At 40.7% G+C, this 26569-nt stretch overlaps 1 protein-coding gene across 7 annotated transcripts in view; it reads left to right on the top strand.

Moving 5' to 3' along the window:
* The window catches only part of NCKAP5 (NCK associated protein 5), a 971589-nt gene that overhangs the window by 888023 nt on the left and 56997 nt on the right, over nucleotides 1-26569 (top strand). For all 7 annotated transcript variants that reach the window (XM_045066496.1, XM_045066499.1, XM_045066498.1 and 4 more), the window contains one exon: nucleotides 24463-24777. In XM_045066496.1, coding sequence (XP_044922431.1) covers nucleotides 24463-24777 — 315 coding nt within the window. The remainder of the gene's footprint in view (nucleotides 1-24462; nucleotides 24778-26569) is intronic.

The following is a 26569-nucleotide window of genomic DNA, read 5'->3' as shown; positions in this document are numbered from 1 at the left end:
GTAAACTCGAGATTGGCAAAATAAATCCAGTGATTTCTGGGCCAGTCTTCAGCATCACCATCTATAACAATAGCATCACCACCATGCATTTACCTGAAGTTTTGTGTTATTTTAGTGTGCTTCCATGGATCCCCTCCGCAATCTCCCAGCTAGGGGTTTGCAGTCACATAGAGCTGTGCTCCAGATTCCATGGTTCCGCTTTGCCACCTAACAGATGCTGTGATCTTGAGTGAGCTCCTGAATCTCTCTAAGCCTCCGTTCCCTCACCTGCCAAGTAGGGGTAACAGAAAGACATACCGTGAGGTGTTGTTATGAGCATGAAATTAGTGTTTTTGCAGATGGTGCTTGACAGCTATGCCAGGGTCTAGCAAGAACTCACTTGTTGGTCTTCAGTGTTAATGTAGTTATTACTAAGATGGGTATGGTTAACATATAGGTAGCTTTGGATATCATCTTTTTTTTTTTTTTTTAAGTTGTACTCATGGCTATGATTTACTACAGTGAAGGCTACAAAGCAAAACCAGCAAAGAGAAATGTCACATGGGGCCGCATTGGGAGGTAATGAGGCACCAGCTTCCAAGTGTCCTCTTCTAGTGGAGTCACACAGAACATGCTAAATTCCCCCAGCAACAAATTATGACAACCCATGTGAAATGTTATCTACCTGAGAAGCTCAGTAGAGACTCAGAGAGCCCAGGGTTTTATTGGGGGTGGCTGGTCACACAGGTACCATCTTGCCTAGTACATATTAAAACCCCATATTCCCCCAAGGAAAGCATGTGTTTAGCAAAAACCACATTGTTTATATGAACAATTTAGGTACAGTGAGCCACTCTTATCAGTTAGGGTGGTGGGAACCCTCTTGAAATCCTGGGAGGGTGCTAATGAAGGGCCAGCCTTGCAATCAAGCCTTGTCAAAGGTAAGCCTTGGCAGACTTACTATGATAAATCTTTTCTTCACCTTGGCTCTTGTCCAAAACATCTTTACAGCCAAATTATTACCAGTAAGACTCCATACAGCAGTATGAGACTAAACTGTTGACTTCAACAATTCAGAGGTTCTCAGGTAAATTGAAGCTGATCTGAATGCCTCCATCCAGGGCTGAGATAGTGTCATTGATAAGTAATTGGGGTTTTTGTGTCTTTGATAGTGTCATTCTCATGGATAGGGTACTCCTGGACATACACAAAGACTTTACAATCATTAAGGTACTCTAGACAGAACAAACATTACTCAGATGTATGGGTTAATGGGCCGCCAGTATAGCTGCCCACCATGGAGCTTCTAACCCTCTGATTCCCAATCTAGTCAAAAATAATTCAGGTTAGTCCTTTGTTTCCGAGATACTGCATTCAGCTCCAAACAGCTTTACTTCTCTATGGCGTCAGCATCATCATCAATGTCATGAGTGTAGATGATATTCATAAGTATCCTGCGTGGAAAATACAGGAGCTGGGCCACCTTCGCTGTCTTGTAATTGATGCTGTCAGGTGTGATCATAGTCCCAGCAATCAGTTTGAATTCAGGGTCCTCACAGCAGTTTGGAAGAGTAGCATGGGGAGTTTTCATTCAGGAAAGAGGCAAAGCTTCTGAAAAAAAAAAAAATAATAATTAGTTCCCTTCCCACCTCACCCCCACATCTCCCCCAGGCACTGTTGTCTTCTTCCATTGGTACAAAATCAGTGTGTTCCAGTTAGTAATCAAAACTTTACCTCTTTTTTTCATCCATAAATTCTTACCGAGATTTTTTGGTCTAAACTGATTGTATGTCAGAGGGACAAAAGAATTTTCACTAAAAAATGTTTTTATACAACTTGATCAGAAAGATGCATCATGTTCAGAAACTGATCAGGACAAACTCTTGAATTTTAAAACATTTTCAAAATGGGTTGATAGAACCTCTATATTCCTTTGTCCTGATTATTTATCCAGTAAGCAGCCTAAAAGCCCTAGCCTTTCTGGGCACAGCTGCATTGAACCGTCGCACTGCATGAAAGTTTGTGAACCAAGAGAAAGGTGAGAGAAGTAGTCAAGATATCGGCCCATTGTTGCAAAACAAGTAATCTCAATATCCTCTTTCCGAACAATGAGGAAAGTGAATCAGAGCGAGGTTTTCTATTTATAAATCATTGCAAGGTAGTGACAGGATTCATACTGAAAACTAACATGACTTAAGGATGATTGGATTTGGTCGTAGATGTTCCCGGATGTACAGCTCCACATGGAGAGAAAGGCCTAAGATGGCTTTCCGTTTCTCCAGCCAGTTCTCCAGTATTGTAGCCCCCACTCGCTGCCCACAGGCGTAACCCACCACCATCAGTCCCGTAGGGTGTCCCACCTGAGCAGTCTTCCTCTCCCTGCTTTCTTATCCACTGGTTTTTACATTTGATAAATTCGGGTGTGTCAGAAAGGGCCAATGGGCAAACCTAGAGCTTCTTCACTGGGAGGGGTGAGGCGGTTTCATTTTCTGGTAATCAAAGCTCAGGGCAGAGCCATAAACCAAGTTTTGTCAGTTACTAATGATTTATGAGGCACTGACTCCACTCCAGACACGGTGCTGGACAGACATAGATCCTGTACGGCTCTGGATTTGGTGAGCTCCGCCGATTTATTCAGAACCAGAACCCTTATTCACATCTCTTTCTTAAAACTTTCAGTTGAACATTGAATCCTCCAATATGTTCCTCATAGGTCCATTTCCCTGACCCTTTCTTAAGAAATTAGGTTGGACATTACCAAAAGAAACTTGATGGCTATAGATAATCCTGTCATTGTAAATAATCAAGAATTTATATGCCTTAGTATTTCCTAAATTATGTGAACTTATTCTTCTTGACATGCTGGCAAAGACAAATAATTTTTTAAAAAACAGATGGCATGCAGAGCCGCTGTTTAAATGCCAGCTCTGTTGCTAGTTATTGGCCTACTTCTTCAGAGAGATATTTGCATGCTGGATTCACCTGGGCACTTGGTCTGTGAGGCAGAGGAGTCCGAAAGCTTTGCCGGGGGCAGGGGGGGTAATTATTTCCTTATAAAAGCTCTCCAGGTATTACAATATGGGGTAGTAATGACTGCTTCTATAATCACTACACTATTTTTTTAGTAAGTTTTAAGCACATGTGAATTGTTTTATTTTTAAAAACTAGTAAGATGGATTTTGTTAATTCCTTATAGTGTTTTTCAACATTCCAATGATAGTTGCAACCATTTAGTTTGGGGGTCTCCCAGAGGGAGGTCCTGTGGGAAGGGTTTAAGGACCAGTCGTTTATCAGGAAGTTTAGGAACAGCTAATAGGAGAAGTCCACTAGAAGTGGTAGACCAGCCTATGAAAAGTGGGTCCTCATGCCAGCTACCAGGACTGCCCACAGAATTCCCATAGCCCAGTGCAAAATAAAATGCAAGGCCCCTTGTCCAAAAGTTATTAAGCATTTCAAGATGGTGACCGCAGGGCCCAAGTCACACTACACAGGTCACACACAAAACATGCTGGTTACCTGGTTACCACTGTGGGTGACAGAAGTTTAACCTCAGAAAAACTCTAGGGTGTAGCACCCACGTCTCAGAGTTTCCCCACTTGAGGAGTGAGGGAGCTGGATATTCATCCCATCACTGATGAGTCAGGGCTGATTCTGGGACTGTTACCTTGAGACAAGGAGATGCAGCTACTGGCAGATTGGAAGTTCAGCGGGGGCACACTCAAATAGTAAGTCTCCAGAAGGCGGATGGGCCAGCAACTGCCAACATGCTGGGCAGATACCAGGGAATCTCCTGATACCCCCCAGCCAGAACCAGGGGTCTTGAAAAGTGAGCTACCTTGTTGAAGAAGTAGCTATCGAAGATTCCCCTTTTAAAAGTAATATCCCCTAAACCTTTTGCTTTCTACCTGCTTTTTAGTTTTTTTTAATTTTTTAATTATTATTTTTTATTAGGTGATGTTAGTCACCATACAGAGAACATCATTAGTTTTTTGGATGTAGTGTTCCAAGATTCATTGATTGTGTATAACACCCAGTGCTCCATGCAATCCGTGCCCCCCTTTCGACCTGCTTTTTAGCCATCTCTTTAATCATCCAGATAGCCATCATCTTCTACATCTGAAAGCTCCACTGTACCCCCTTTAAAAAGGGATGGGATTTGCAATCCTGCATTCTTAAAATCCAGACACATTCATTTTCCAAATATTATGATGCTAAACAAGCTATTTCTTCCCCCATGTGTCTCATTTACGTCACCTGAGAAGAGGTCTTAGAATTATTCTCTGTCTGTTTCCATAAGGTTTGAGAAGTCTACATCAGTAAAATGTTGGGAAAGCAGTTCTAAAACAATGATTTCTTTCCTAAGTAGCAGTGATGTCTCTCAAAGCTTCAGGGTGGGGTATGGGGGTATTAGCAGGATAGCTTCCATTAAGCTCATCTTAAATAGGCCATTTTGCAGCTGTTTATTTGCACCTTAGAAATTTTTATTTGCACAATTGTTTTATTTACACAAATTGTTTATTTGCACGATTAGAAAATGCCCCCTCTCCCCCACAAACACACATTTTGGCTTTTTAATTGTTATGGTGTACCACAAACAACAGCTCCTGAATAACTATGATGGTTAATTTTGTATGTCAACTTCACTGGGCCACAGAGTGCCGAGAGATTTGATCAAATATATTCTCGATGTTTCTGTAAGGATGTTTTTGGATAAGATTAACGTGTAAATTGGCAGGTTGAGTAACGCAGATTGGCCTTCTAAATGCAGTGGGCTTCATCCGCCAGTCAAAGGCCCAAACAGGAGAAAAAAAAAATAAAAAAGACTGGCCCCACTGAAAGTAAGAGAATTCTTCTTCTAGCCCGACTGCCTTGGAGCTAGGATGTCAGTTTTTCCCTGTCTTCAGACTAGAAATGACTGAAATAATAACTTTTCCTGGATCTCAAACCTGCTGATCTCAGCAATGGAACCACACTGACAGCTGTCCTGGTTCTTGAGCCTTAGGACTTAGAGTGGAACTAAACCATTAGCTCTCCTGGGTCTCCAGCTTGCCTACTCTCCCTGCAGATCTTGGAACTAGCCCGTATCCACAACTGTATGAGCCAGTTCCTTACAACATACACACACACACATTCAACGCACACTACTGTTCTGTTTCTCTATAGAAACCTAATACAATTACTTGTAATTAGATTTTAACAGGATGATTAGAGTATCAGCTACTTAGAGGAAGTTGAACGGCTGTCATCTGTGTAGATGACTACAGATTTCAGTTCCCTTCACCCCAAGCCAAGGAAAAATGAACAGGTGAACTTAGCCTATAAATAGGGTAGGAGCTGGGGAGACCACAGATGCCAGGAGTCAAGTATCAGAGAACCTACATCATGACCATTTATGTAAAACAGTAGAGCAGGTGGCCTAATGTCCCCCAGTTACTGAAGGGCTAGCAGTCTTCTTTCACAGGAACAAATAAAGCTAGACAGTTTTACTTCAACTGAATCTGGAATCAAAACTCATTCAGAGGTCTGTAAGATGCAAGCTTCCCCATGGAGGTATGAGCCCTCAGGAGAGGAGGTCCCTTCACCCTAATAGGAGCAAGATTCAAGAGACCAGTGCACGAGCAAAGGGCCCAAGGCCTCTGGAAATCTGCATGCACGTTCATGCTCTATCTATTCATTACACAGCAATAGAGCCCTGTTAGAGAGATTTCGTGCTTTAGAGCAAAGCTCCTCTAAGGACAAAAATGATGATTTCGGGTGTTCATGAGATGCTCCTCCTGGAACCAGTGGGAGTTGCTTTCCATGTAAATAATTGTGCTGACTCACCAGAGTCGTGGATGACAATTAGTCCGCTGTGCAATTCGCACGTTGTTCTGCTCTGCAAGAAGACCGGGCTGCCAGGGAACAGGGTTAAATGGCCTTTGTCCCCTGGAACCAACATGTCAGGGTTCCACACTGGATGGGGCGCTGTGCTGAATTTGTGCTAGGTCTTCACTTACAGCCAGAACTTGTATAGAGTGTCGTAATGACACTGCCAGATAGAAGAGCAATCCCTGTGCATGGAGTGAGAAATTCCTGTTGTTCACCGACCTCTGGATGAGACAGCAACATCTTGGAGTCACACATACGTACCGCTTCTGCTTCCTTTATTGCTCAGGGATCCTTGAATGCAGTCAGATTTTGCATCAAGCTTGTGAACTCTGCCAGGCTGAATGAACTGTCCTGGGGTGATGGAGGTCAAGGAGTGGGATCAGACACAGGCTGTGGGACACGTGCCTTGCTTCGCAATAAGCCATACCCCACTAATGAGTCTGTCTTTACAAGGATGATAAACTCCACGTGTAGGGTGACATTCTGCAGGCATATAGAATAGAAGCTGCGAGGGATTCTCCAGAAACAAATGGGGTGAGCTGTGTCCTTCAGAGTAAAGCCTCTCTTTCCTCTGCACACTTAAGCAGATTTAGCTGCCAAAAACCTTTGACGCTCTACCACATTCTACTCTGCCGCAGTCCTCAAGATCCCACAGAAAGATCCACTCAACTGCTGCCTTATTCTCCTCATTCTGCTCTACCCCTGACCCTTTCCTAGTCTACTAGGGAGAGCGAGGGCCTGGGCATCACTAAGTGTTCTGTCACCTGCTTGAGCTTGCCAGAGACCTTTCCAGCCTTTATCTCCTGAAGTTCTTTCAGCTGTCTTTGTCTCCCTCCGTAACCCCACCTGCAATAACGCTGTTGTAGCTTTTCTTTCTGCTCCTCCAGAAACTCTGTTTACAAACAAAATCTCCAAGCTTAGCTCCAGATGTACCAGTTTTACCTCCAACATCATGACTCCCCGAGCCTCCTCATCTCCTCTTCCTCACCATGGTCGCTTCCCCGTTAGGATGTTTTCCCTGTGCTCTAATGTGGCTCCTTATTTTTAAAGGCCTTCCCCCCTTACTCCCAATTCTTCAAATTTAGAAAAACGAGTCTTCCTTGATGCCTCTTTCGTCTCTTTCCTCTGGTCTTGTGAGGAGAGGGACACGTGGTCTAAACAATCAATAGCACATTCACTATGACTCAACGTGCAATGGTAACATATGTCTGTTGGAAGGCCGTGTTATGACAGTTGCCCTAGATGGTGCCAACATATATTCTTGATAACATCTTTTGAATTTTTATATATTGGCCTTGGGTCAAAATGATTGCATCTTCTCATCAGATTTTCTGTCAAGTCTTGTTTACTTTTCCTGAACACCAAAGAAAGGCCAAAAATATGTAAGATTCAGACTTAAAATCCAGAATCAGAGGTACCAACCTAAATCTTGAGCTTTCATATATTTCATACCATTTTCCTAACTTTTCTGGAATCCAAATAATGTAGTGTAAGCAGCACTGAACCCAGAAGCAGTATACCTAAGTTTCATTATAGTTTTATCTCTTACTAATTAAGCAGATTGTTGCCTGGGTTTCACTGTCTGTAAATTGGATATACTGGCTGCTGCCTTCCCCAACTCAGCACATGATTGTCAGGAAAACTGAAGGATCACATTCATGGCAGCACATCTTAGATGTAAGATGGGCCTGAGGTACAAGGGATTCCTTTTACCAGCATCTGCAGCTCTGTTAGGTACTAATGCCACAGTGATCCACCAGCCAGTTCTCTTTCTCCATTTTGGTTGGAACTCTAGTTGAAACAATGTCCTGTGTAGCTAAGCAGATATTTGAGTGGGTTTTTTGTCATTGTTTTGTTTTTTTCATCTTATTTCTCTCATCTTTTTAAGGAAAAAAAAAAAAAAAAAGACCATGTTTATGACACTCTTGCATTAAAAGCCCCAAAGCTAGAACCTTCTCTTTGGATATGTTACAGAGAATGAATACAGCTGGTGAGAGCCAGAGGCCTGGGGGTATGGTGTGATAGTGTGTTGATGGTAGGTGTGGAAAAAGAATTTGAAAATGACAGTCTTTTTGAACATGATGTAATTTAGAGATGAGGTTGAAGAGGGAAAAGAGAAGAAAGTTTATATTACACTAAATAGGCCTTAAGGTTTATCAGATTATGTATTTATTTTAAATGATAACCTATAAAGCCTCATTAGAAAGGAAGTCCTGGGAAAAAAACAAAAACAGTACCTCCCTACTTGGTTATAAATGGCTTACTGGATTCCATAATGGGGTGGTTATTGTATTAGGGAGGGGAAAAAAAAAAAAAAGATGATAGATACCAGAAGCTCCAAGCTTGAAGATAAATATCTTCTCAGCAACATCTTGGAATTTGGTCTGAAGAGGAAAGAGGGTATGGTCACAGTAGTTGTCCAAGCAGCAGAAAGCTGTTGACTTGGAGTGAGAAGACATGACTTTGAATCCTGGCTGCCTTATGTGTCCGTGTTTCCTGAAAGACACAGGCTGCCTATTTGTGTTCTCATCTGTAAAGGGGAGATTACCGTTGAGGCATAGCGTTGCTGTAAGATTCAGTTGAAATAGTGATTAAGAAAAAATACAGCAGACATTATGATTGGCTTCCCAATATTCATTTCCACATCAAGGGTACGATGTTATTAGGACACTTATGGTAATTTTCCCTGCAAGCAATTGGCCCAAGAAGCTAGGCTCTAGGCCAGTCAATGAATGGCCATCCTCAAGTGGCATGGATTGGTCCAGGAATAAGCTTGTGATCTCATTTGGCTAATTTTCAGTGGACAGAGTGGTTGCAGATACAGAGAGAAATCACACAAAGAGCCAACTTCTCTTTCCCTCTAATCTCGGGAGCATACAGCTGGTGAATATGGAGCTAACAGAGATAGCTCCTACAGACAAGAAGCCAAAGCTGACACACAGGATATGCAGAGCATGGCTCTGCCAAGCTGCAGGGGAGGGGATACAGAGGGCCTAGATCAAGGCAGTCCTGAAGCTTGCTCTACTCTGGACCATGAGCTAATGCATCCTTACTGTATAATGTGTGACTTCCTTATTGATTCAGAGTGTTGGCAAACTGAGGACAGAAGACAATATGAGAATATGTAACCATCAGCCCTGCAAGCTTTATAGTTTGTATAGGCTTTTCTCCAAATCTTGGCCCTCCTACTTGTAGCTATATGACCAAGAGCAACTTTATCTACCTTCTTAAATCTCCATTTCTTTGTATGTAAAATGTATCCACTGCATATTTTATCATGGTCTGTTGCAAGTAGAGCATTTACCCTGTGGTAAGCATACAGCAAATGTTATGCTACAGAAAGATGAAGTATGATGAAGGTCAAATGCATTTCCACAGGGCATGTCCATTTGGTGGCTCTGGTTCCTATTTAAGACCCTCTTTGCAGAAGAGAGTTGGGCACATAGCCAGAGAATCCAGGGGTCTGTGCAACACTCCTCAAGCTAGAAGAGTACTGGTCTGTACAGTCCCTGGCAGGCTCGCTGATACTGGGGCTCTCCATCCTGACTGGGAGGCAGGTTAATGAGCCTGAGCTTTGGAGTCAGACCGGTACTATCAGGTAACTCTGTCTCCTCAGAGCTTTGCTTTCCTCCTCTGTTAAATGGGGATAATAGTTGCTACTAGCTGGGATAGTTGAAAAGGATGAAGGAGAAAACAAAGCCCCTTGTGTGCTGCCTGATCTGGGATTAAGGAATAGCCCCAGTTGTGCTCCCTAGGGACTCCTAAAGACTCTTCCTTCCCAGCATTACGTTCAGATCCTTAGAACCTAGTATATTGTAGTATAATTTACATACAACATAATATACTCTTTCTAAGTATACTATTCCATGAGTTTTGATTAATGTATATAGTTATCTAGCCACTAATGTATATAGTTTTCTAGTTATCAGCCACAATCAAGACATAGAACATCTTCTGGATTCCTGGCTGGCTCAATCAGAAAACCATGCGACTGTTGATCTCAGGGTCATGAGTTCGAGCTCCATATTGACTATAGTGATCACTTACTTACATAAATAAATAAATGCATTTTTTAAAAAAAGATACAGAACATTTTCATCACCCCAGAATATTCTCTTACACTCCTTTACGTGAAATCACTCATACCACTAGTCCCAGGCAATCACTGATTTGTTTCTATCACTATAGGTTTGCCTTTACTAGAATTTTAATGTAAATGGAATCAAATCATATAGTATTTGGAGTCTGCCTCTTTTAATTAGTATAAATTCTTTTGAGAAACATCCACATTATATGAGTTCTGTTTTTTGTTTCTGTTTTTGTTTGTTTGTTTGTTTGTTTGTTTTTGTTGTTACCAATTGGTATTTCATTGTATAAATATACCATAATCTGTTTCTCTGTTCACTAGCCAGTGAACATGTTGGTCATTTCTAGTTTGAACTATTATGCACAAAGCTGGTCTTAATATTTGTGTGGAGTCTTTAGGTGGACATATGTACTCTTTTCTCTTGGGCAAGGGTGTTATTGCTGGATCACATGATGAGTGTATGTCTAACTTCACAAGAAACTACCAAACTGTTTTCCAAAGTAGTTTTAACATTCTGTGATCCTATGACCAATGTAAAAGAGTTCATAAGCATTTATTATTGTGGGTCTTTTCAGTTTTAGTAATATTTATGGGAGTGTAGTGATATCTCACTGTGATTTTAATTTGCAGCCCACTAATGACTGATGATGTTGAACATCCTTTCCTATGTTTATCTGGCATCCACATATCTTCTTTGGTGACACAAGCATTCAAAATTTTGCTCAACTTTATACTGAGCTTTTTGTTTTGTTATTAGTGAGTTATAAGAGTTATTTTTTATTATTTTTATTGTATTATATATTATATATCAAGCTATTATATTAATTATATAACAAATAATATATTGTTATATTGTCATTTATACTTCTTATTATCATTTTTTAAGATGTTACTTATTTATCTGACAAAAAGAGACACAGCAAGAGAGGAAACACAAGCAGGGAGGAGCAGAGGGAGAAGGAGAAAAAGGCTTCCCTCCAAGCAGGAAGCCCAATGTGGGGTTCAATCCCAGGACCCTGGGATCATGACCTGAGCCAAGGGCAGATGCTTAATGGCTGAGCCACCCAGGCACCCCTATATTTATTATTATTATTAGATATACATTTGTTGTTTTCTTACAGCTTGTTGTTTGCCTTCTAATTTTCTTTTAGTGCCATTGAAGAGGAAGGTTTTTTTTATTTTAATCATCTGAGGTATCATTTTGTGTGTGTGGTTTTTGCTTTTGAGCTCTATTTAAGAAACTGTTGCTTAATCAAAGGTCACAGAGATAATCTCTGTTTTCTTGTAGACTTTTTACAATTTTAGTTCTTATGTTTAAGTCGGTGCATTAGTTATTGTATACAGTGTGAATAAAGGGGTGAGGGGACGCCTGGGTGGCTCAGTTGGTTAAGCAGCTGCCTTCGGCTCAGGTCATGATCCGGCGTCCTGGGATCGAGTCCCACATCGGGCTCCTTGCTCCACAGGGAGCCTGCTTCTCCCTCTGACTCTTCCTTCCACTCTGTCTACCTGTGCTCGCTCTCACTCACTCTCTCTCTCTGACAAATAAATAAATAAAATCTTTAAAAAAAAAAAAAAACCTTATTAAAAAAAAAAAAAACCTTATAATAAAGGGGTGAGGCCTATTATTCTCATTAGGAATATTCAGTGTTTCTAGTACCTTTTGTCCAAACATTATCTTTGCCCCATTAAATTACCTTGTCATTTTTGACAAGTGACAATATATGTGTGAGTCTATTTCTGGAATGTCTGTTCTCTTCCACTAAACTATATGCAAATCCTCATCCAATATCACATTCTCTTAATTATTATATAGCCAACTACAATTTAGGTAGTATCAGTCCTGACATTGTTTCACTTTTTAAAAAATGTTTGTACTTCCCAAATACTTGTAGAATCAGTTTGTTAATGTCTGTAAGAAAGACTGGTAGTGTTTTGATTAGGATTGCCTGGAATCTACAAGTCAACTTGGAGAAAATTGAATAATATTGAATCTTCTGATCTGTGAATATATATAAAGTAGGTTTTTCATAGACAGCAATTAATTGTTTTTTTTTAATCAAATCTGACAAACTCAGACTACTAAGTGGCATGTTTAAGCCATTTACCTTTAGTGTAATTATCTAAATAGTTGGGTTTAAAATCTACCATCTTAATATGTAACTTTCTACTTGTCTCCTCTGTATTTTTGCTTTTTCTTCCCTGCCTTTTGAATTATTTTTTATGATTCCCCTTTATCTCCACTTACAGAGTATTAGCTATACTCCTTGGTGATTGATCTAATGTTTAAGTATAGTCTAATTGCCTCTTTAGCATTATCTATCTTAAATAATGTATCACAGATTACTTTCATATAACCTGTCCCATCCTTTATGCTGTTGTTATATTTTATGTCTATATATGTTAGAAAGCTTACAGTATGCTCTTGCATTTGCTTTGGTTATTTATTTTTTAAAAAGATTAAAAAATAGAAATATATTATATATTACAACCTATATTTACTACTTCTGGTACTCTTTACATCCAAATGTCTACCTGATATTCATTTTTTATCTGCCTGTGAGAATACACTTAAAATTTCTTACACTAAAACCTCCTCTGGGAATACATTCTCTCAGCTCTTTTTTTTTTTTTTTAAGATTTATTTATTTGAGAGAGAAAAAGCATGAGCAGAGGTGGGACAGAGAGTGAGAAACAGAATCCTCAAGTAGACTCCCCACTGTATGAGGAGCCTATTGCCAAGCTTGGTCTCAGGCCCCTGAAAGCATGACCTAAGCTGGAATCAGTATTTGGCCACTTAACCAACTGAGCCACCTCTGCACCTCTCTGCTCTTGTTGGTTTTAAAAGTATTTCTTTTTTCTTTGATTTTTAAAATAATTGATAAGTTGATTAATTGAAATTAATTTCATAAGGTATTTGTTTGTTTGTTTCCACTCAACACTTTAAAGATATTTATCTACTATCTTCTGGATTATGTAGTGCCTGACATAAAGTCTGCTGTCAGTTTTATCATTGTTCTTCTATAAAGTATCTTTATTCTCAGTTGCTTTTAAGATTTGTTTTTATCATTGATGTTCAGCAACTTAATTATGATGTGCCTTGGTGAATCTTCTCCATGTTGGTCCTGGTTGGAATTCAATGATTCTCTTAGAATTGGGATTATAGTTTTTATCAAATATGGTACATTTTTGGTTATTCTGTCATGTAATTTTTCTTCTCTTTTTTTTAATTCTGGGAGCTCCAGATATACATACTATTTCATATTGACTCCAAGGTCACTAATGCTCTGTTTATTCCTTTAAGTCTTTTTTTTCTATATACTTTATTTTGGATCATTTATGTCCTTATGTGTTCAAATTCACTATTTTTTCCTGCTATATCTGACATCTCTGCTTTCCTGTTATCTGATATTACTGCTAATCTGTTCTTACTCCTATGTAGTGTATTTTTTCTATTTGAATAGGTTTTTTTCCTGTCTATAATTTTATTTTGGGTGTTTTTATTATTCAAATATCTCTTAATGAAGCTCCAATTTTATTTTATATCTTTGCACATATTTATAATATCTGCAGTATTTTTAAAAAGATTTTGTTTATTTGAGAGAGCGAGATCAAGAAAGAACATGAACTGGAGGAGAAGCAGATGGAGAGGGAGAGGCAGACTCCCTGCTGAGCAGGGAGCAGGGAGCAACTCAGTCCCAGGACCCTGAGATCATGACCTGAGCCAAAGGCTCAGACTGAACTCCCTATCTACAGTATTTTAAGATTCTTTGTTATAGTTTTATTATCTCTCATTTCTTCTTCTGTTTCTATTGACTGGTTTTTCTCCTGAAGATGGATCATATTTTCCTGATTTTTGTATGCCTAGTTCTTTTTGAACAGAGATTATAAATTTTATGTTGTTGAGAACTGGATTTCAATATTCCTATAAAAATGTTTAAACTTTGTTCTGGGGTGCTTTTAAGGTATATACAGATTAGTTTTATTTGTCAAAGCTTACTCTTAAGTTTTGTTCTGACAAGTCCAGGGAAGCCTTTATTCTAGGTATAACTTAGCCTCCTTACTGAGGTTTGACCTTTCTTAGAACTCTACCCTATAGTTCACATTTTAGAAAGCCTAGCCTCCCTGAATGGTGGAAACAAACTATTTTTAGCCTATGCGAGCTCAAGAAATTATTTAACTTAGTCCTTCATAGTAATTATTTCTCAGACACCATTGATTTTACCCCATGCATATTCAGATTAGTATATAGCCAAAAACTGTAAGTATACCTCTGCTATTATCTTTTCTTTCCAATATACAGCCCTGAAAATTCTAGCAACCCTGATAGTCCTCTTATCCCATCCCACAAACACACATGCATATATTTATCTCTTCAATTCAATGGGATCTGCAGGCTCTGTGTTCCTTCTCTGTGTTGCAGTCTAGGAACTGTCATCAGAAGGGTGGCTGGGGAACTTGTAGAGCTCACCTCATTTGTTTCCCATGATTCTGAGGTCAAGTCCTATGCTGTCTACTATCTAATATCTGAAAACAGTGTTTAACAGCGTAAGTATATTCCTGTTGCTGTTAATCCTTAATGGACAGAAGCAAAACTCTCTCTGTATCTTTACCTATATCCATATCCACTGGTCTGTTGGATTTCATTACTTCTTTATTATCTTCCTGTAAAGACAACCATGGAATATTGGTGAGTGGAGAGTAGCAGCTGAATTGGAAAGATAGGCTCACATCAACTTCAGCCTCCTCTTCACCCACATTTCAACTGCAGTCACATAAAAGAAAAATAAATGATCCTTAAATATTCACTTAAAATAGATTACCTTATAATAATTAAAATTCTGAACCGAGCAAGTAAGGCATGTTAGAGTGACTATTAAAATAAAAAAAAGTTTAGGAATATGAAGACTTGGGCTTTCTTCCTTTCTGCATGTAATTTTAAAAATCATTGAGAATGATTAAATATAGAGAGAAATGGAGAAAAACACTATGAACTTTAAATTTTTATCTTTCTGTAGGCTTTCATTAAATATCTCTTACTGCAGTAACATGAACAAAATAAAATAATTTGTAATTTTAGAGCATGTAAAAATTTAATATAAAATGTTAGGGTAATAATATGTATGATGTATTATAAACATCCCTAATAAATTTTTATCTGTTGCTAAATTGACACATCTGAAGCTCCCCATGCTTTTCTGTTTTTATACACTTCTTGCCAAATCAGGGTGTTTTGAATCTCTTCCTGCAGCACCTTACCCCCAATTTATTTTCTTTCCCCCCTTCCCTCAGTTGCTTTATCAAAGCTGATGTTATCCAGGCAGGTGAAATGGAGAGAAGAGGCAGTAGTCCATACGATCCAGAAAGCCTGATATGGAGTAGAAAAGATTTAGAGAGACAAAATTACTCGTAATAGCTATTTATGTCTATCAGATTCACCAGATAATTGTTTAACTTATCACTTCCTTTTGGCAGGACAGATAGAGATGGAGTGGGTGCATGAGAGAAGATAGATCACTGAATAGATACAAGGATAACCTTTGGGGACAGACATGCTGTACTTTCTCTAAGGGGAAATAATGACTTGCTAATTTGGGAATGTAATCTGAGAATGTTGTAAGTCTGTGAACAGAGGAGAATCAGTAAACATCATTTGTTTAGATCTTTACCATGCCTTTCATAAACACCAGCCCAAAGTATTTGAAAAGAAGGTGCAAACAGGTAGCTAAATGATAATTAGATTGGGAGGAAAAAGTTGAGAATAGAGTAATTTTGTCATGGATAGAGAATGAGCAAGGATAAGAGGAAACAAGGCAGAGAGATAAGTTGACATTTCTTCACATAGAAAAATGGTGATCAAAGATCAGGCTGGAACCATTGTGATTCAGCATTTTTACGGTACTCTAGGAAGTTTTGTTAATGAGAGTACAATGTTGTATTTTGTCTTGTTGTTTAAGTTGGAAAAATATCAAAGTAAAGAGGACAAGATGACATATGGATAGGAAAGTAGTCAAGGGGTAGTCATTGCTTTGTGGGGGTTTGGGAGGGATTCGTGTGTATGCTCATCATCAAGGACTTTGATCCAAAGTGACAACTCCCAAAATAGCTTTTAGGAGTCTGGGATCCAACTCTGTTCCTAGATCAGCTGACCAATTCAGACAAGTGCTGGCTGTTAAACCATACTGGCCTCATGAGTCTACTCCTCTGTATCACAGTAAACACTGCCTGCAAGTCTGGGCACTGTTTTACATGACAAGCACAGTAACATAGCATGACATGAAGGAGTTATGTGAGGATCTCAAGATTTTTTAGTCCTGAGGGATAAGAGAATATAGATCATTATTAACATTTGTAGAACCGTGAGGTGTTCAGAAAGTTGCATAATGTATCCCAAAATTCTAGACCAAGAGCCATCCTCAGCCTTAGAAGTTGTTTCAGAATGTTTCAGCATTGACAGGAAGAAACACATCTTACAGCAAACTTTCCCCCCTCAGGGATTTTACCAGCTGGATATGTAAATAAATTCACAAAGTATTTCCATGAATTCGTGGTCTACGTGGGCATTTGACACGCATTTCTCACCTTTTCCAGTTTATATCCTTAAATCACATCGCAGCACAGTATTTTATGTGACGCTAGTGTTAGATGGAGAGTGTTTGTTCACCAGATACCAACCCTGCGTAAGGTGGCACGTCTTTTATATTGATTTAAGTAACGTGTCCTTCATCTTTACAAAGGAAATTCATGGTCTGGTTTTTCCCTTTAATATTTTGTCATGTTAATTCCCTATGATTTTCACATATTCATTCTGTGTGTGGCAGTGCACCAGACCCCCAATATCCAGATCTTCCTTTATATCAAAGAGAGCACAGGGGACTGGAAAACAAATTTACATTCTTCTCTACACTTTTCAAGTCTCAGAAAGCTTAAATCCACTTGGAATTCAAAGGCTGGGTATTCTCATGCATTCCAAAGCCATCAAATTGAATTTACTCTTCCAGAAGGTCATCTTAATGCCACAGCCAAAGGTACCCAGTAGTTGTGAATAAATAGCCAATATAGTCATTTTTGACTACTTTGAGAAAGCCACGGGATAAACTTAGAATGTATAACCTACATGTAATTGATGTGGCTTTGGCAACAGGCTTGTTTTTTTTTAGCTTGTTTCAGCCGTACAGATGAAGAGAAGGATGTGCAAATAAAGAGATCTGTTCTCCCATCTGTGGTTTAAGCTCCTGGTGCCAATACCACACATCGCTAAAAGATGTTTAGGAACCTGGAAAGAAGTCATACAAAGACTTATTTACATGACCACTTGCATTAGAAGAAAGCATGCCACTTAGTAATATGGCACGGCCACTAAGCACCCATTCAAACACCGTTTCTGGCCGGTGAGTTGTATTGGGTCCTCCTTGCATTTTTTTGGCTGAAACTTGTAGATGTGATGAAAATGCTCAAAATTTAAAAAAAAAAAAAAGTTTGGAGTTTAAATTTTTCTCTTTTCCTAGGATTTATTAGTGTTGAAGAGGAAAAAAAAAATAATCTGTGATGACTAAAGTAGTTTGTTTGAACCTGTAAGAGCGAGCAGATCATGGCACAGGAACGAGTACAACTTTTTAGGATAGATGAGCTATCCCTTTGCTAACTGAAAATCGTGGCTTACTAATATGCACGTGTACCCTGAGAATGTAATAAGTCTGTGAGCAAAGGAACACCAGTCCACATCATTCATTTAGGCTTTTTAAAAAAGATTCTCAGGGTGCCAGCTCCAAAATGGATTTCTTGAGAGAATGGACTCCATCTTTTCTATGCATGAGGCAGCTTGCCACCAACTCCAAGTACTTGGCTCCGTATTCGCAATTGCTTATTGATGTTGACAATCAGCTCACCTCCAAAGAAATGGTTGCCGAAAGGTAATTGCTTAGGAAATAACCACAAGGTCGTTGTTCAGTAAGACAGACCCAGGTGCTGCAGTAGAATACTAACCGTGCCGTTAGACATTTGGTTTATGTTGGTTTCCACGCCATTGTATGTTCGGGACCTTCACCTTTCCCTGACGACCACTTGTGAAAACTTATGGAGCTCCTGCTTTGTCACGGGCACTGTGCCAGGCTCACTACAGATGAGCTGCATTGTGCACGCTGAGACTATTTTTCGAACCCTGTTGTCACACGGCTAGCAGGTAGCTGCACGGGTCTTCAAGCCTTGTCTTTCTGGCTCCGATGGCTGTTTTTTCACTTCCTTCTTCTGAGTACTCAGAGTAACTTGGAACTCAAGTCAGGTTTTCTCAAGCCTCTCCTATCCAATAATCTCTTTGGACAAATACATTAACCCTACCAGGAGTCTGAGTTTACAAATTCAAGCGATCACAGATTTGCGCGATAGGATCTGTGAGGAAAAGTTGGAGACACACAGAAGAGAAGACTGAGGGGAAAATAAGCAGCATTTTCGAAACACTCAAAAATCATTGCTAATTCAGATTCCACCAGCATGGAAATGTGTATTAACTGAAAGAGTGCTGGAAATCAACTTTTCCCTTTTTAGCTATTATTAAAGATAACAGTACTGTGTGAAGAAATAATATAAAACAAGTTTGGAACAATCCACTTGAGAGAACAAATTGTTTTAAAAGAGAGAAACTCACTGCTTTGTGTAAACCCATGTAAGATGTTACCAAATGATCTTGTCTACTCACTACGGATGGTCCCTACTCACTACTGGACTCTGTAAGAGCTTAGTTCTTCTACTACTATGGGCACTGGCATTCAGTGGGGATGCCAGCACTCAGCACGACATCACCACATCAAGAATCCCTGAGGATGAGGGCCAGGGTGATGGTGCCACTCTGGCGGCGGCTGCTTCTTCTTCTTCTTCTTCTTCTTCTTCTTCTTCTTCTTCTTCTTCTTCTACTTGTACTTCTAGACTTGAGACCGTCTGGCCAGTGATGCTTTGCAGGAAGCGGCTGGGCAGGGAGAATGAGAAAGACACCAAAACCCCATTCCAGGAGCTGTCCTCGTCTTGGTCACAGACCCTTGCTCTAAGGGCTTGGAAGTATTAAGAAATTGGCCTTTAAAATATTCAATAATTCTGAATGATCTTATCCCTCTGGCTATCTGAATTAATGAAGTCTGACCATCTGAAAAATAGCTCTACAGAAGAAGGAAGTCAGCTATTTTCTTTTGTTGCCAGAGTCAAAACAAAAGGCAGCAGATTGGGGTTTCAAAAGGGAAGCATCATATTCACTTTATTTTTTTTTTAAAGATTTTATTTATTTATTTGACAGAGAGAGAGATCACAAGTAGGCAGAGAGGCAGGCAGAGAGAGAGGAGGAAGCAGACTCCCCACCAAAGAGAGAGCCTGATGCGGGGCTTGATCCCAGGACCCTGGGATCATGACCTGAGCTGAAGGCAGAGGCTTTAACCCTCTGAGCCACCCAGGCGCCCCGCATATTCACTTTAATTTCAGGAAGCATTTTCTAAAGACTAGAGCTGTTTTTTCTCCACCTGTGCTTTTCAATACATATGGTGAGAACTGACTATGTGTCAGGCACGGTGCTGAGCCCTCGTGATGGAGAGTAAATCAGTTACTCAATCAGCCCAGAGTTATTATCAGCTCTCTCAGCACATAATCACTGCGATGTTGAAAAAAGACAATATAGAATCAGGAATGGACTTATAGGAGAATGTTGAGGAGATAAATAAAATCCATTCTGCCCCCAGGATGTCTACAGTCTAATAACATTTGTTTAGAGAATTGTGCTGTTTTCTGAATGATAGCCATGTGCCTATTCCAGGCATCATACTATGTTTATTAGGTGCTGTGTTTTTAGTCCTCAAGCACCCCCATGATGAAAGCTATATGATCTAATTTTCAGATGAGGAAACTAAAAGCACCTGCCAGGATTCCTGGTGCAGGGAATATAAGGTGCTAATTCTCGTTGGTGAATTGAGTGAGGATTTTATACTCTGCACCCTAAGTTAAGAGTAGACATATCCCCATTGGAAATGTTTCTCCAGAACTCCTTCCTCCACCATCCCGTGTAGAACCTCACCCTTTTTGGCTACTCACCCCACAGCTGGGCTGCTCGTCTCCCTCTTAGGCACAGTAACTTCAAGCTTCAATGCCAGACAATATTCCTAATCCAAGCACTTTGAGATTTTTCCCAAAAAAAGGAGGGCCTAGAAATTTCTGTATCAGCTGCTAAGAGACAATAAAGATGTCCATCTCCTTGCCTGCTGGAGATATGCAAAGTGATGCATTTGAGGTTTGAGTAAAATATCCTGAGTCTATCCTGCAAGTAAGAGATTCCCTGCCATTCTGTTGCTGATGGCCTGAATGGATCCCAGGGGTGCTGAGATGTGGAGCCATCAGCTCTCAAGTAGCCAGTATTTTCCTCAGTGAGCTAAATATTTTCTATGTGTGCTATGACTTTAAGAGGTCTGGGAAGCACCACTCTCAGTCATCCCATGAAACGTCTAGGGCTTGTCAGTGCCAATAAGTGAGAGAACTTAACCTTGAGAGAGTGAGAGAGAGAGAAGGCAAATGGGACAATGAGAAGTAGGTAGGAGGACTGACCAGGGTCAGAGATGTGATCGATGACCTTGGAAGAATGAAACCTGCTGGTCCATCCAGAGACCCAACCCTTGAACTCATTAGAAAGGCCCTGTTGGCAGCTGTTCTCACACCCACAAACGTGAACTTATACTTGTCAAGATCAAGACTGTCAGCTCATTCGAGATGCAAGGTCAGCTTGCTGCTTTGAACTCTGTTCCCATCACAGCCATTTAATTACTTTGTGGATTCTTATAATTCTCCGAGGGGGGACAAAAAGCTGGCTTCAAAAGTACAGTACCTAACAATTTTTTCAGGTTACAATATTTTTACGAACTGTGAGAAACTTACAGCACCTTAAAGAAACTACATAAAGAAGGTGTCAGCATTTTCAATATAAACTCCATTTCCAAAGGTTTTTGCATTCTGGAGAAATTTGCCTGAGGGTGAAACTTGGCATATGGGGCCTGAGTCCCGGACTGTCTACATCTCATTTCATAGGTACTTACAAATGAGTTTTTCAAATTCGCTACATTTGGCACCTGTAATTTTTAGAAATAAAAAATGACTTTAATAGCAGGTGGTTTGTGAGTTTAGTGTCAAACACACAGTTCTCAGAGAATCTGAGAATACCAGAAGTCCTGTTTTACAGATTCTGGTATGATAATATTAGAAAAGGGAAGGAGGGAAGGAAAATAATTTAAGGGGCCAGAAACCGGGAAAATGTTGGTATTTTCAGAAGGGTATACCGTACCTAGCCTGCCTTCATCATTTTTCCTGCCCCAGACCTCTCCTTGCCCTATTCCCTGCCTTGCTTCATAGACCAAGCCAGCACCTACGGGGCTTTGGGGGCTGGGGCTTTCTCTCCGGAAAAATCACTGAAAAGGCAGCCAAGGATCTCCTTTTCTTTTTTTGAGTCTTCATTGGAGGGAACTGGATTCAGTGCTCTCTGAGCCATCAAATATTTGGTGGGTGGGGGAGGGGGATGCGTTTTTAGGCAAAGCCGGAAAAACTGACCTTGGAGGCAATGCCTATTGCCTAGTCCAGAGAGCTGCAATCAATGCCAGAGAAACCTTGGCATGACATCTATGGATACAACTGAAGAAGGCAGAAGGAAGCATTACTGAGCAATCATGGTCCTCAGAAAACATGCCCATCAGGGTGTACAGGCACCCTGCATGGGGCAACAGCCATGTAAATACAGGGAAAGTTAAGAGTAGACTCACACCTTGAGATGGGGAACATGGGAGCCAGCTAGATTTCAGGAGTCTCTGCTCTGATACCAGAGAAACTGAGCACCTTGCCTAGGAACAGCGGGTGGGGGGGTAGGAGGAGGGATTCTATGAGTTTTGTGCTCACAAGGTGGCCTCAGTGACTCGTAACTGAGTGGAGCCCCCTTCTGGATTTATCTGTACTTTGGGGAAGAAGGATCAAGATAGCTTGATGGTTGAAAGCCGGATCTTTGTAGTTACACCTGACTGGATTCAAATTCAAGCTCTTTCTCTATAGCGCATGACCTTGGGCAAGTTACTTAACCCTTTGGGGCTAGGATTCCTCACTTGTGGATGGTGATGATAGTTCTTACCTTATAAGGTCGCAAAAGTGATGACATGATGCCAGATAGGAGTGAGGTCCTAATGGCTGCAGTAAGCAGGCAAACTTAATGATTTGTGTCCACAAAAGGAAAAGATCTCCCTTGTCTCATCCTGCCGAGCATGCTTTAGGTCAGGGCTATGCAATCCTGAAGGGGCTGGGAGTAAGTTATCATGGGAGGCGGCAGCCCGGGGCACTCGGGGACTAACACAGCTCAGCTGTTATAGCCTGTGAGTCCGCTTCCTGTTGCCCAGCCCTGGGTTGGTTCTGAGGAAGACCCACTTGCTTGTGTGAGACCGAAGAAGTTCAGCCTCTTTGAATTGCCCCAAGTACAACACAGGGACATGTTAACTCTGAGGGTTTTTTATTTCTAGGCAAAAAGGAAGAAAAGACCTTGAGTTCTGAATAGCAGGGTCTTTCCTTTCAAACTCATCTGGCAATGCCTCCCCAGGCAAACAGCTGCTCCTTTCTCAAAAAGGCCCTTCTGTAACAATCAGGCCCCCTTCACTGAGGAGGAAATGAATAGAGAAGACTATGAACAATCTTTGAAGCTGGTTGAGAGTAAAGCTGGCCAGGTGGAGGCCTTGAAATGAATGGGGCTAAGGCTTAGCCCTACTGATTGTGAAAAAGAAAAGCCCGCCCCTGGCTGTCGCCATATGAATCTGTGCTCCGGCAGTCCCTGACCAGTGTCTGAGGTCCCATGGTGTATGAGGGTGCTCAGTGAGAGAGGGTATCTTCATCTTCCCAATAAACACCTCTTTGAAAATAGAAGCTTCTTCTTTGATAGGGACTTTGTCTTCCAAGTGCCTCTAAAACCAGCACCAAACCTACTGAAACCTGTAACAGGTCTATCCACAGCCCTACCCCCCACCCCCACTTTTTTTTTTACCTTAGTGTTAGGAAATTCCCAGAACTGTACTATTCACTTGCAGCAAAGAGGTTTTGCGGAAGAGGGTAGGGAATGGACAGGTTCTGGAATTCTGGTACTAATTGCCCAATGGGATTGTGTACCAAATGGGATTGTGTTAAGAAGGCATTTGTGGATAAACTATCCACCTACCAGGTACCAGCTAATATCTGATAAGTAAGTTAAACATTTTGCATATGTCACTCTTCATTATTTAACCCTTTCAGCTATCTTTCACAGGATGTTCCGTAGCATTCTAAATTCTAGAGATTGGATGGATTTGTATCCTCACAGCTGCCTCAAGGAATCTGAGAGCTCCAGAGCTTAAGAATCCTGTGTTGGGGTCCGTACAGTAGTTATTGGCAGTTCCCACTTTGGAAGATGTTCCATAAAAGCACCACTAAAATGTTAGCTGTTGAGCATCTCGATGCAAAGAGTATGCCATATTCTGTTATATCTGCCACCATGCCCAATAGGGTACTAAGTGTTTCTTAAGTCTTAGAACTGTAAGATGCTGATACAAACTTTTATTAAGAATGTTTTATTCTAGAATTATCATATAAATAGGAGACTTTGGGAGCGATGAGCAGAACTAGGAAGTTGTCTCATCGGCTTGGATCAACCATTTCAGAAATCAAATATGCAATCATTTTTGCCAGTATTGTATTTCTGCCTGTATATAAAGTTTCTTAAAGATGAGACACATCAGAAAATGTTACACACGTGCAGTGAAATCAACTTGATTCATTTTAGGGAACAATAGTTTCAGGGATCTCTGGAAGTGACAAGAAATCCAACAGGTACTGATGGGTTGTGTCATTGGGTGAAGTAAGGGGGTAAGACAGGCAGTGACTCTGTAGTCTTCTCAAGAAATTGACTTCAAATGGCAGTTGGGTCAGATGAAGCCCACGTGATACAGTGGTAATATCATGGGTAAGGTACCTTTTGGAATGACCTTTAGAGCATGTGCACTACTTGCAGTTAAATTGAGAGGACAGACACTGAGTTAGCTGTCAGGTGGATGATAATTCATGTAAGAGATGCATAATTACCTCTGTGAGGACATCACTTCAATGTGTTATGTGTGCTCATTACTCATCGTATTTTGATTAATAAATTTCACCTAATTTGTTGAAGTCATATGATTTCCAATTGAAATAAAGGTGACCAAAATTCATTTTTGGTCTCTAATGATTTTTTTTTTTTTCTGTGATAACTCTAGTGAGCCATCCAGGGTATAAGCACATGTGAGTCTTAATGCCAGTAATGGCTGGCTGTCTTCCCTCATATTATGTGAAGGGAATATTTCCATGTTCAACTAAACGTCGGTGTGATGCCACTCACTTCAAACTTACTACGCCGTTAGAAGAATTTCTTCCTTTTAGATACCCCCCTTCCTCCAGATCAGAGACTAATGCTCACGATCCTTTTATCCTTGTATGTGAGCCTTCTCTAATCCTCACTATGTTATTCTGTCTAGAATCCAACTGCCTGATGAGGACGCTGGACAGTGGGATTGGAACCTTCCCACTCCCGGACTCGGGAAATCGCTCCACAGGGCGGTACCTGTGCCACCCAGACTTCCCAGAGGACACCGAGCCCATCCTGTCTCTCCAGCCGGCACTCTGTGCTGCTTCTTCCATCAGAGCTCAAACCCTTGAACGAGAAGTGCCTTCCTCTGCAGACAGCCAGGCCTCTGCAGATAATACCATTGTGCATTCCACATCCGACCCCATCATGACGGCCAGGGCCATACGGCCTCTTGAGAGTCGCCTCCCCAAACCAGCTTCCTCAGGTAAACTGCCTTCGGCCTTCCAAAGCAGACTGTTTCCACACCGAAATAATGCACTTGCTGACAAAAAATGGAAAACAGGCAGCAGGAAAGGTTTCCACCAGGAGATCTGTCAGTGACCTCTACCCAATGGGAATGTGGGTGTGTGAAAATCTCTGTAGGTCCTCAAACAAAAAGTAAAAAGACACGTGTTAAACATTATGGGCTCTTAGTATTACAGCACGGGATATACACACATGGAAAGGAAGCAAGCACCTAAGCATAGGTATATGGAAATATAAACTGATGGGGGAAAAAAAAAAAAAAGGCCCACACAACATACACATAGGAGTTTCTCTTTTAAAACCTAACTCTGGGGGCGCCTGGGTGGCTCAGTGGGTTAGGCCACTGCCTTGGGCTCAGATCCTGATCTCAGGGTCCTGGGATCGAGCCCCGCATTGGGCTCTCTGCTCAGCAGGGAGCCTGCCTCCCCCTCTCTCTCTCTGCCTGCCTCCATGCCTACTTGTGATCTCTGCCTGTCAAATAAATAAATAAAATATTTTAAAAAAATAAAAATAAAAAATAAATAAAACCTAACTCTGAATATAGACCAGTTTAGGCCCGAGACATAAATTTAGCGGAATTGTTGTTTGCCCTCTAACGAGAAATGTATGTCTTCTGACATATTCCTGTCCTGCTCAAATATATTTATATGTTGATCTATAAAAAACTTCGTTTGATATACCAGGGGTAGTTTGTGCATTAAATGCAATAGAGTGGAATGAGCCTCCTGCTGAGAGGCACCCCCCACCCCTTCGTCACAGTCAATTGAAACAAGCTTCCGTGATTCAAGATAGGACCAGGCTAAGGGTCAGAGTTTTTTCATTGTTCCCTCAGGATTAAAAATATTTATTGTAGTGCAGGATGACACTAAATAATTTTTAACTTGCATGGCTTAACGTTGCATTTATGACATGCATAAGCATCTGAACTAAAACTCTAAAGACTCTCTTTTATGATTTGATGACTAGAAAGGAGCCACAAGTAGAAATTATCCTGTCGGCTTTTGAGAAATTAGAAAAGAAGACTTTTAATTAAATATCTTCAAATAAATGTGATTGAGCTATTCTTGTGGCTGAGTTCTTCATACAATACCAACTACCATGAATGTTTCATCACAAACTTCGGCTCATTCCGAGCCAAGGCTACATTTCGGAGGGCTGCAATGCATATTATTTTTTAAATAAACGCATTGTTAATTAATGACACAGCCTCTAGAGATTCAGGGGCGAAATCTTAGTTATAGATTATGTGCTCCATGCTTGAATAGTCACATGTGTGACCTCAATTCAGCAGCGGGCTGCCGAGTAGACTTCATGATTAAACACTGTCATTATAACAAATTGAATAGAAACCACAAGCCTTGAATTGCTTCATAAGAAGGGGATTGGAAGGAGATTGTTCTGATCTTGCTGCTAATACTCACCGTGATGGTTTTTGGAGGTTTGTGTCTTAATTAAATTGTCATGAAGGGTTGTAATAAAAGAAGAAGAAGAAGAAAAGTATATGCAGAGAGTGAGGTTAACAGAGCCATGGGGTATTACTGGGGTCCCCACCCCGCAGCTGCCTGTCTACCAAATGAGAGCGTCACTGTGGTCCAGACGCTGGCCCGCCTTTCCAAGGCTGCTCTTTCCTCTGTGGCCCTGGGCGACTCACTTGAAAACTCAGGGAATGGAGGACTGGCTGGAACAAAAGAAAAGTGAGGTTATTCCCGCTGAGAGGAGTCCCTTCCTGTCTCATGCCTGCCTTTCACCTG

This window comes from Mustela putorius, unplaced genomic scaffold, assembly GCF_011764305.1.
Source record: "Mustela putorius furo isolate JIRA1106 unplaced genomic scaffold, ASM1176430v1.1 tig00003867_pilon_pilon_pilon, whole genome shotgun sequence".
NCBI lineage: Eukaryota > Metazoa > Chordata > Mammalia > Carnivora > Mustelidae > Mustela > Mustela putorius.
The sequence above is the reverse complement of the archived record's forward strand: the minus strand, read 5'-3'. Positions and strand labels throughout refer to the sequence as shown.